The 12783-nt window shown below is 34.6% G+C and overlaps 1 protein-coding gene across 10 annotated transcripts in view; it reads left to right on the forward strand.

Annotated features, from left to right (window-relative positions):
* Positions 1–7222, forward strand: part of LOC149791252 (uncharacterized) — a 246955-nt gene extending 239733 nt beyond the window's left edge. For 9 of the 10 annotated variants that reach the window (XM_089969729.1, XM_089969732.1, XM_089969730.1 and 6 more), the window contains one exon: positions 849–7222. In XM_089969729.1, the coding sequence (XP_089825855.1) occupies positions 849–1138 (290 nt within the window). In that variant the 3' untranslated portion in view covers positions 1139–7222. The remainder of the gene's footprint in view (positions 1–848) is intronic. The other variant, XM_089969737.1, reaches the window with a different exon arrangement.
* Positions 7223–12783: the final 5561 nt, after the last annotated feature.

Raw genomic sequence — 12783 nt, forward strand, 5'->3', positions numbered from 1 at the left:
GAAATGTTCTGTAAATTTAATAAAAAGGGTTAAGCAAAAAAATATATAACAAGAACATGCAGTCCAAGTGGGTCTGTTTACAAAGAAAGTGAACCTGTCATGTGATTGACTGGTTATAAATAGGATTGACTGGTTATAAATAGGATTGACTGGTTATAAATAGGTACTCTTTCACATATATTTTATATGCTAAGAGAGGCCACAAGTAGCTAGGATAACAGTTTTATGTTATGATAACTGGATGTCACACTGACTTGAGTTGGACAATACTATGCTTTGGTTACCCTTATAATTATCGGTGTTAATGATGGTCAGTAATTACCAAAATGACATCCCAGAACCTTGGCAAAATGCAGATAATCAAATCATTTTTTTTTATAGCCTGGATTGAAGTTATATCTTTGATCAGCTTGTTGGAACAAACATCACTATTAAATTTAGAAATCAACAAATATTCACGAGATATGTGTTCAATTGTGAGGGTTAGATTCGACACGTTTTGCAATAAAATGCTGGCTTTATATTCATGACCTTCCTAGAGGGGTACTTTTTAACTTTAAATCGGTGGTAATAAGGGATTGTGGTCAAAACTGGTACTGGACATGCCACTGGTCATGGGGAGTCAGGGGAGGGACAACTAAGATGAATAATAATTTAAGCACATCATTTATGTAATTAGTCGTGTGTTTACTGAAAATCTGAAAATTGCAAATATATGGCAGTTCAGAAATTCCCCATTGATTGTGACATTGAATCACTGCTCAGTGAAACTAGTTTCCAGGTACTTAATAAATAGACATGGGTTTTTTTAAATGGTAAATACACATTTTTGTTTCTTTCAATTTCAGGGAACACTTTGGAGGTTTATGACCTTGTATCAAACCTCAAGCAGAGTGATGCAGAAAAGTTGTTGAAGGAGCTGACCAGTCTTGGTGCTCGCTTGCACTTTGTCAAAAAAGATGTGAAGAAGGGGTCAGATTCAAATCAGGGGGACAAAAATAATCTCATGATCTCGGACTACGCAAAAGTTTTAGCAGTTTTTCCCGACAAATCATCAGCCTTATCATTATTACAGAATCACAAAAATAATGCGTACAAGCTTAGAGTAGTAAATGAGAGTATAGATGGAAAGGAGTAGATGCCGTGTCAAAGACTGAAAGTTGAATTGTTTAATAACTTTAAAAAATTTATGATATTGTTGTTATTTTTTTATAGAAATTTTACTGTATTTTATTTTAAAGAATCTATACAATGTGAATTATCAAATGGAGCAATGTTTTAAGTTTGGGGAAAAAAAATCCCTGCTGATGCAAAATATTCAATGTGTGGGGGAGAAAATCTACATTCCCCTTCATTGGCCTTGGCCTGAATCACAGACAAGAAGTTTAGGATATAGAACTCTCCTCTTGTTTCATTGGAGGAAGAGCAGCAAACTTAGGACAACACCCACAGCAGGTATCATTGACTTTTCTTTTCCTTCATAAAATTAGACAGTATGCTTAGACAGTGCTTAGTTTACTCATGTGTGTTAGAATGTGCAATCTCATCCATTTAAATGCTGCCAGATCTCAATTTTACCCTTTTTTTTTTGTAAATGTGTTGATTCAGCAAAATTTCTTTTCCTATCATTCTGTACGCTGGAGCATTTTCAGGACAGTCTTGTTTAATGGATGTATGTTACCAGAGTATGTCATATTTCCTGGTACTATTTCTCTTCTCTTCTCTTTGCATATTCCTTGTGCAATAAGACTTTTGGAAATTACACGTAATTTAAGCACCAATCCCAAAAAAATATGTCACTATTTATTTTTATACGTCTTATAGAAAGTATGTATTTGTCCTCATGTCCATCTGTCTCTCTTTCTGTCATTTGGTACAACCTAAATACACCAAAAAGTTAAGTGGTTTTTAGCTGTGTTGGTCATAGAGGGATCCTTTTTGTTGGATTATCGGTAAATGGTCAACATGGTCACCACCTGAAGATTTGCTTATTGGCAAATCGCTTTGCTTCCACAAGTTTTGTTACAGCCTTTCTTGTCGTGTAGCTTAATGCGGCACATGGCACAGTTCAACTAGTCCTGTACTTTTCGATGGAATGCCATGAAACTTGGAAAATATTATGCTCATCACCAGAAAATGGGATATCATTAAATCACTTCGCTTACACAATTTTTCAACGAGTGAGACCTGTTTATAAGCTTGTAAGCTTATAAGATGTAAGCTTGCATCTGTTTGGATAAGCCTATAGCCAGTCTGGGAGCAATATTTCTGATTTGTGTCAAAAACTTGGAATATATGCTTATGTCATCTAGATTTTGGACTTGGAATGTATGCTTATGTCATCTAGATTTTGGACTTTCTCAATAATCAGCAAGATAAATGCATGGCTATAAAGTGATCCTACACGTGACTAGCAGAGCTTGTTTATTACACTGATCCACTGTTTATCACACTGATCCAGTATTTATACAAATTAAGCAGGATCATTGCATATTTTGAGGTGATCTTGAATGTGATCTGATTTAATAAGCCATATTTTTTTATCTGTTGGATTTATCATCATTATCATGTGTGACAGTAAGAGCAAGAAATTTTTATCAAAATAAAATTGGCAAAAGAAAAATCACCGTGAGGTAATGTTCAGCAGGTACTTGACATGAAATGTGCTTATATAGCTCTACATAATGCTGCTTAGCGAAACAGTCAGCAGTTGATGTAAACCAGGTAAGCAATATCATTCCCATTTAGGCATCTTGTTAGTAAAGTAATTATGCTTTCTGGTTTTCCATTCTTTGATGGTTGAAACTTTGCACACATTATAGTCATCATTTAAAGACGCAAATGTTGACAAATCTTTGGGCTGATTCGATTTTTATAAGAGTTATTGCCCCTTTTGGTTTACAGCTTGATATGTTGAATGACAATTTTGTAAATGCAACTGCTCTTGAAACTTTAATGGATTGTTGTGAAACTTGGTGCATGTTTTGGTCATACTCAAATTTGGTGCATGTTTTGGTGATACTCAAACTTGGTGTATTTTTTGGTCATACTCAGACTTGGTGTATGTTTTGGTCATAATTAAACTTGGTGTACGTTTTGGTCATACTCAAACTTGGTGTATGTTTTGGTCGTACTCAAACTTGGTGTATGTTTTGGTCATACTCAGACTTGGTGTATGTTTTGGTCATAATTAAACTTGGTGTACGTTTTGGTCATACTCAAACTTGGTGTATGTTTTGGTCATGCTCAAACTTGGTGTATGGTTTGGTCATACTCAGACTTGGTGTATGTTTTGGTCATGCTCAAACTTGGTGTATGTTTTGGTCATACTCAGACTTGGTGTATGTTTTGGTGATACTCGAAATATATGCATGATGACCAATTATTGTACTCTATATTTGTTTACAAGAGTTATGCCCTTTTTTGGATTTTATGACTAATCTCAATCATCAGGAGAGGCAGGGGTATATTTATACATTTACTCCTTTGTAACACACACACAACTGTGCATAGCATTGACTCAGCTGAGTCTGTTCAATGATATGAGATTCACATTGATTGTACAACATTGCACTGAAAAATAATCAGAATACAAGTTATACCAAGTTTTCTTTGAAGAAATTACATAATATTTAGAAAATTTCACCCACCCTTTTTTCCTTGGGTGGGGGAGACATTTTTCGCAGTAAATTTTTAGTTCTGTTACATAACACCGGTCATCTAATCATGCCGCTACAGCTGAAGGTAAAGGGCCTTTTTATACTTCTGACATCAGACTGTTTAGATCCAGCCGAGACATCTTTGTCTCTTTTTAATGCGAATCAGGTATCAGAAGGACACCTGGAGCAATACTTCTGAAATCAGTAAGTTTCTGATGAACAAGCATCCAGCTGGATGTATAAAGAATAGATCCCTGTGAAGGGGCAGTTGTTGAAAATAACACTCGACATTTCAACAATCAGTGAAATATCTGCAGTTTTAATTTCAGCGATTTCTTAATGAAAAATTAAAGGAAAAAAAAATGATTGGTTTGAGTAAACAGAAACTATTGCTTTTGTTGCTGTCAGTGATGACACATCAAGTTGTTGTGATGTCAGTGATGCTTGGTTTGGCTTTTGTGGGTGTAACACTATTTTTGAGCATATGATAGGCTAGACAGTATATTTCGGGGAGGAATAACCCTGGAAAACCCCAGAAAATACCGTCCAGCCACTGGCAAGCTTTTTCATATAACCACATTGGCCAAAGTGAGACTTGAACCCACATGGACAGAGGTGATGATCTGTAAAGGTGAGTGCCTTAGACCACTAGGCCACCTGGGGCCTGTGGTGTCAGTGAAGTTATGATGTTACATTGACCGCAGGGCTGTGGGCAGTTCAGAATAATCACTGTTTACATTCAAGGTGTATTTCTCACATTTTACAGTAAAGCGGTCATTTTGATCAGCGGTCATTCTTGGATCCTGTTCATGATTAATGAGTAAATTAGTGATGTCAGAGGTCAACATGAGACAATATAAGGGATGGTCTATTTTACTCCTGCATGTTGAATAGTCAGGTGCAGACAAACCAAGAAAAATACCTGCAATCTAGTTTGAGAACTTTAAAACATTATTTGGGAAATTTCTTGTTTTATATTTTTAATTTTTGAACATTGCAACTCTACCATGTTTAGTTTTCATTAGTATACAATTATTAATTTAAACACTGATCACAGATATTCATGCATCAGTGAATAGTGAAAGGAAAACAAATTTTAAGTGTAGGATTGATGCTTCTCTCTTGACGAGAAAGTTCACTGAATTGGCAATAGTTTACCAGTGTCTGGAATAAACACAACCAATTAAAAGATACAACTTATTCACATCAAACTATATATAAATAATACTTGAATGAAAATTGTTGTCTATACAACTGTAGACAATATGTCTGGTTGAGAAAACTTTTCATACTCAAAAGAAACTTTCTTTGATTAAATAAATTGTTTCCATGAAGTCGTTTACGTTAACACAGTATGCTAGCTATTAATAACCAGTATCTAATGGACTCCATGTATCTTTCATGCTTTCAATAAAGACAGACTACAGTCATGTATTTTTGTATGTACTGTAACACACACAACACATTGCCTTTTAGGGAATGGTGTTTCTGTTAGCTGGGGACTCATTCATGCTAGCTACCACTCTTTGACTTCTTGATTTTGACATTTGATGTTAGGGCTCACGTCCATGACATTGCCTTTTTCAGTATTTCCAGATCTCCCAAGTTTTTGAGTTATTAATATGTTGCACCATCAACACTTTTGATTATAGTTTCCAATCATTTCTTAACACATTTGCCAAATAAACTGGTTTGAATGTAGGGGGTGCCAAAAAAATTAGGGTTGAGGGTAGGGGTGATTCTTTTATATAGCTAGTCAAGTTAGAAATATAAGGAATAATGGTTTCTTATTAATAGATGTGTTGAGAGATAATTGACCATCATTACTTTAATGTTCCGTGGTGATATGTTATTTTAACGATTCAGTCAAATCGGAAATCACTTGGCTTGGGAAACGGAAGATTCTGTTGTATCAGAAACCTCCTGAACTGGGAATCTAAGTTTGTCCCATTTTCTAATGTTGTGGATGTTGGAGCTAATGCCAGATATCTAAATCAAGAAGTTAAAGATGGGCATTTAAGTACTGGGGTGTCCATACCTAGGTTTCAGCTCAATATATCACTGGCTTGACAAGCTGCATAGGCGCTATCTCTGTTCTTTGGTCATAACATATGTTAATGATGGTCCAAAAATTATGCAAGTTTTGAGGACCTGCAAATTATGTTGATCAATCACTGTCAGATGTTTCCACAAAAGTTGACCATGTTGTTTGAACGATTTAAGGTTATTGATGGAACAAAAGGCTTTACAGTAACAGATCGGTGAAGGTCACATTATTTACAGCATGTTTGATTTTTCATCTTCTTGACAGGGTTATAACCCCATTCCTCATCTCAGATGAATAAATCTTATATATTCATGCAGATTCTTACAATCTGAATGGGATAGCTTCTGTTCAAGATTTTGAAGAAAAGAAAAAAGATCTACAGCAGAAATGATATATATTCAAAGCCTCTTCATCAAAGTAGATGTTTGCAAAACTTTATAGAATTTATTTGATTTAGTTTTTCCTCCAGAATACGCACACATCTTATGCACATCTTCAACATTAGCCCTTGATAAAAAAAAAAGAATATTATGTGTATTCTTGAAAGTTGTTATTTTCTGTTTAAGAAGGCATTAAGAAGACGATTGATTTTGTTGAGCCCACATTACGGGGAAGTGAGACATACAAGTCACTTTCTGCTGTGTCTTTTTTAGTTTGTTAAGGTTTGGTTCAAGTTTTTAATTAAGATACATTTCCTGAACACCTGAATAGATTCTTTTCATATATGACATGAATCATGAGGAATCTAATGACAGTTTGTTCTGTGACGCATTTTCCCCCCTTCATCTAAGGTTTAAAAGTCATAATCCTCGAAAATTTGTGTTAAGGGTTTGATTAAAGCTTTTTCATGTACTTATATTTTCTAGTCTCCATGATAGATTTTGTTCATACATGGAATGAATCATTGCAAAGCTAAGATAATTCATTCTGCAAGATGCTCGCTCACCCTTTTTTGAATTTTAGGGTCAAGGTTATTGTTATAGAAAATTTGTGTTGATCTTTTGTTGAAAGCTTTTTCATGTACTTGTATTTTCTCGATGCCTGGATCTATTTTTAGTTCTTGAGATGAACCATTATGAAACAAAACATTCGGTGACATGGTTTCTTAACCTTGACCTTTCATCCATGGGGTTAAAGCAACATCTTTTATGGTAATATTTAAATCGTGGGCTCAACATGGATAATTATTTTGATTTAAATTCATGCATGCAGCGTGTTCTCAAGTATGGTACACCATTCTAGATATGTAGTGCTGTATTACTCACACCAAGTCTAGTGTACTTTCTCTAAGCTACACGTTTGGTAGCTGTTGAATCAGTCCAGTCACAATTCACATGTTTCTAGCTAGAGTAATTTCCCCATTTAACTGCCATTGTGTTCAAATCTCACCACTGAATGTCGCTACTTATGCATTGCAATGTGTCTGTGAACCTTTATTTGTAGACTGAGATGGGGTTCTTGATTGTAGTCTTTATGCAGAACAAAATTTAGAGATGAATAAAAATGATGCACAGTATATTTAGTCTCATTTTCATTTGCATCGCTACTTCTGTCATTTTTTTGTATGGCTCCAAATCTTCCTCTCCCAGTTCATGAGAAAAGCATGTTTGATGATTTATTCAAAGAGGACAACAACACATGGTAGGTTATACCTGATGTCCAGTATATTTAGTGGAGGAAGAACCTGACCCATGGATACGAAGCTACTGGAAAGCTTTCTCGCATAACCCACATTGACCAATCCAAGACTCAAACCCATGCAGAAAGAAGTGAGAAGTCAGTGATCTGTAAAGCAAGTGCCTTAGACCACTCAGCCACCTGGGGCCTTAGACCATTCAGCCACCTGGGGACCCGACAACAAAAGTAAAGCTATGACAGCAATATTTGCCCTACATTGTGTTTAAGTGATTGCCATAACAACTTCGATGTAAACACCAAGATATATTCTATTATTAAAGATGTTCTTAATCTGTTTAGAAAATACATACAGAATACTTACTGACATGTTAAGAAGAACTTGGGTGAATTATGAAACATGAGTTAAGAGCAAGGTCAGTTCAAATGTTAAATGCATACTACAGATGCAAAGATGTTACAGGTATTTAAAAATATGAAAAATTACAGGAAATATTTGGCTTAAAATAGCATTGCATGGGAGGCTAACAAAACCCATAGACCAAAACTGAAAATGTTTAGCTTAAAATAGCACTGCATGTAAGATGAACAAAACCAAGAGACCAAAACTGGAAATATTTGGCTTAAAATAGCATTGCATGGAAGACCAACAAAACCTAATGACCAAGACTGGAAATGTTTGGCTTAAAATAGCATCACATGGGAGACTTAAAAAACCCATATACCAAAAACTGGAAATGTTTGGCTTAAAATAGCATTGCATGGGAGACCAGCGAAACCCATAGACCAAGACTAGAAATGTTTGGCTTAAAATAGTATTGCATGGGAGACTAACACAAACCATAGACCAAGACTGGAAATGTTTGGCTTAAAATAGCATTGTGTGGGAGACTAGCAAAACCCTTGGACCAAGAATAGAAATGTTTGGCTTAAAATAGCATTGCATGGGAGACTAACAAAACCCATAGACCAAGACTGGAAATATTTGGCTTAAAATAGCATTGCATGGGAGACTAACACAACCCATAGACCAAGACTAGAAATGTTTGGCTTAAAATAGCATTGCATGGGAGACTAACAAAACCCATAGACCAAGGCTGGAAATGTTTGGGTTTGGCTTAAAATAGCATTGCATGGAGACTAACACAACCCACAGACCAAGACTAGAAATGTTTGGCATAAAATAGCATTGCATTGGAGACTGACAAAACCCATAGACCAAGACTGGAAATGTTTGGCTTAAAATAGCATTGCATGGGAGACTAACAAAACCCATAGACCAAGACTGGAAATAATACAGCTGAGTACGAGTCTGATTATCAGCCAGACAGAGATGATAGTGTTACAACACTGGTCTTAAAGTACCAGAAAAGAGTGAAAACTATCAAGTTTTGTAAAATTCAACAAACCGTTTATTTCCCTAGAATACAAAAGTTTTATCACTAGTCCAAATGTTTGAAGTTCGAACTGAATTCCAGGGATATTCCAGATAAATTCCAGTACTGAATATGTTGATGTGCCAGTAGTCTCAAATGTGTTAATGTGCCAATGACCTGGAATGTGATGTGTTAATTCTTTTTAATGTATCACATACTCCATAATTTCATTGTCTAGATACACTATAATTCCTTATTATTGTTTTAGTTGAAGACTATTATTAAGCACTTTGTAATTCTAAGGAATAATAATTTGAATAAATAAAGAAATCCAGCCAAATTAAAAAAACTGAACACATCAATAAGACTGATTCTGCTTTGGATGTCAAGTAAAAATGAATCATTCTTAGGTAAACGAGCTTATATACCCATCTACTGTACTTGACCTAGGCACAATTGCCATTTTATACGATGCTCTGCCAAATAAACAGGAAATTTACATTCTGTAAGTTTCTGAGGTCAGAATCAAGACTATCTTCAACTCGAGTTGAAATCAACATCAACATGTTTGCTATTAATAATGACCAGAATATGTAATCCACAAAGTAGAGAAATATTAGTTTTCTATTATGTTGTTTACAAGATAAATGTCACTGCTCAGGTACAACATTAACTTGATCTTGATCTTGGACAAAGGTCCAGTACAAAATACAGATGTACATAACATGATCATTCAGAAAAGCTAACAAATAATACAAATTATATATACATAACAATATTATAAAAAAGTAAAATCACTTGTGAGTGGTTAAGCACAAATCTCGGGCTTATGAGATTTAGATCTCCAGGCCACATATTCACAAAACTAATGAACCAAAGTTCGTACTCGGATTTTATTTTTGGTCATTAAAAACGATTTAGATTTTATGGATTTTAATGATGCATTTAACATTATTGGCTTTATCTTGCCAAGGAAGTGGTAGGATAATGCCTTTTCTAAGGACACACCTGGGGCAGGCAGCCGACTTGGGCTGGCATGGAAAAGGCGGGTGGGGGATATTAAAACTGACAACTTTGATGCTGTACCTACCAAGCTACTACTGCCCCACGACTGATTTACATGCTGAAGGGCTTCCTGCTGAAAATCACTTAGAATAATACTATTGTATAGTAAAGATTTTAATTTCATGAAACTCTGGGAATACATTAATTTGGAATGATACAAAATCCAAGTGCGAGTGTACTTGAGTGTTATGAATGTGAGGAAAGTATGAATTTACTTGAGTGTTATGAATATGAGTAAAATCTGAGTGTGTACTTGAGTATTATGAATGTGAGGAAAGTATGAGTGTACTTGAGTGTTATGAATATGAGGAAAGTATGAGTATTTGAGTGTTATGAATGTGAGGAAAGTATGAATTTACTTGAGTGTTATGAATATGAGGAAAATCTGAGCACGAGTACTTGAGTATTATGAATGTGAGGAAAGTATGAGTGTACTTGAGTGTTATGAATATGAGGAAAGTATGAGTATTTGAGTGTTATGAATGTGAGGAAAGTTTGAGTGTACTTGAGTGTTCTGAATGTGAGGACAGACTTGTGCTAACTGTTCTGAAGTAAAACGGAAATGATTGGTTTTGAGTATGGATCATATATTTTTGAGCTTTCCATATTCATGAATTGTAAAGAGTTATTATTATTGTCACGTGCATTTCCTTCCAAATGAAATCCTCGACCATTTAATCGGTTTAAGCTGCTTTATTCCAGTTCAAGACAATCGTTTTGGGGTTTCTTGAACATTCGCATTTTTTAAAAACAAAATTGCTCTGGACATTGGTGATTTCATTGACATTTACATGTACATCACTAAATTTAAATTTGTTAACAATGTGAATTATGGTACAGCTAAATTGTATTGAATTCAACCGTTCTCAGAAAGACGGTAGAGATACTTAATGAGTTCAACAAAAAAACCAGTGTCATTTATTAATAATAACATCAAGATAATCAGAAGCCCTAATAGCAAGATTAAGAATAATGTTTTTGATGTCGATGAATGCACAAAATTTATACTCAAATAAATTCACAGTACAGTTTGGAGATCGTGTAAATTTTACATGATCGTTCCACGATTTAACAAAAAACGAGTTTCTGAATAAAAGATTAAAGACGGTGATGCGTATGCAGTAGATGTTTTAGAACCGACCATAGGAACAGCAAAATCATCTGTATGTTTGAAAACATTACAGAAACGTTTCAAATTATTGAAAACAAGATCACCTTGTGATTCATATAAAAATTTTGACCTTAAGTTTGGAGGGGTTAATATGGACTAGATCTTTGTATTCATTGTTTGTTTTTAAACTGCTTTCCATTTTATAGTTCATATTGTACTTCATGTTTACAGTTACTTTGAAGGGTAAGACTTTCTAAATTTGTTTTTCATTTTCACTTTTTTCGAACGTTACCTTGAGTTGGTGCCAATAGCCACTATTGTGCTAAAGTGCCAATAAATGCTGCTACACAGACACTTGCATGCTATTCTCTTGTTGACAACTCCAAATGGCGATTAGGTGTTAAGTATGCACTTGGTTTTTTTTTTATTTAACGTTTGAATGGCTCACACTATTCATGTATTTACAGAAACATTAACCATGGGAACAAATTAAACAGCAGAAAAAGAACATGTTGAATTAAAAGAATGGTTGACTGAACAATCGACCTGCACATTACACATGAGAGAAAGAGAAGGATCTCTGTAGAAACAGTTACGTTAGTCATATGGATGACTAGTGACAGGCAGACATGGTAGACATGCAGGCTAATGAAAAGTATAACGATTTATAATTGTGACAGACGTGTATGTCTTTTCAAAATGCATATGATCTGAGAAAGTAAACAATAAAAAGAAGATAAGGTACACAATGGTTTTATATTTTAAAAAAATCTTTACAGAGTAAATACTGAGAAATTACAGTTTGATGAGGGGAAGTGTTTTACAACAGGAAAGTTAAAAATTGTAGGAAAGGAAAATATAAATTTCTTTACAATTTTCTGAATTGTGATAAAAAAATTCTTAATTTCTTAATAAAAAATTTAAATTTCTTTACAATTTCTGAGATCTAACGGCGCCTTATTCGAAAGGTTTAACAGAACCCTATCGACTAGAATGTGTATTTCACCTAAACTAAAACAGGGTTGGCATTTTGCCCAACTAATTCAGGAATAATACCGACAGTATAAATAGACAACAGATGTTGATGCAAGCAACAACATTTTATTAGAATTTGTAATAACTATATTCAAAAGTCGTGAAACGGTCAAAATTTCGAGCTAGATGTTGTTAAAATTAAAGAGCTACCTTCCTAACTTTAGTGAGGTCTTTAAAATCAAGCACGTACTTTTAGATCATGATGGCGTTTACAAATGGAGGACTGGAAGAAAGAGGTCAAAGAGGGCACGTTTTATAAACAAGAGTTGTGTCTGTTGAACAAGATGCATACAAAGAAATAAAGATATTCAAAATCACAAGAAAGAATAGTTTTATAATTTTAAAAAAAAACTTGTATTCGTAAAACTAATAAGGTATGATGTCTTTTTGTTCAAAAAGAGGAACAAGCTGAAAACATACCATTACTCTAAGCACGATGATAGAAGTAAGAAAAAATATTGTTTTTGAAATATACCGTGTTTCTTGACTGTGATATAGAAAAGGAAGGTCATCTGGGAATGAAGCGGTTTGAAAGATGCACGGCACGCGAATTGGTCTGCATCACAAAACCTGCGTATGTGGATGGGCGGGGGACGCCACTAAATAAGTAAATGGTACTCAAGAAATAAAAATGCTAAGGTGACTTTAATTTACACTGTCCTATAAGGGTGGGAAATGACAGGAATGAAAAAGACGAAGATCCAAAATGTTGTAAATTTATTCTAAATGCATAATAAAAAGATACAGTTGCAATGTAAAAGTCGGCAACCTTGCCTATGAGATTATTAGCGTAAGGAAGCGTAAACCGAATGATATCAATGTTGAATCAACCTTAGAACGTTTAAACCTTTTTAA

Source organism: Sinohyriopsis cumingii, chromosome 9 (genome assembly GCF_028554795.1).
Source record: "Sinohyriopsis cumingii isolate HCF-2022 chromosome 9, ASM2855479v2, whole genome shotgun sequence".
NCBI lineage: Eukaryota > Metazoa > Mollusca > Bivalvia > Unionida > Unionidae > Sinohyriopsis > Sinohyriopsis cumingii.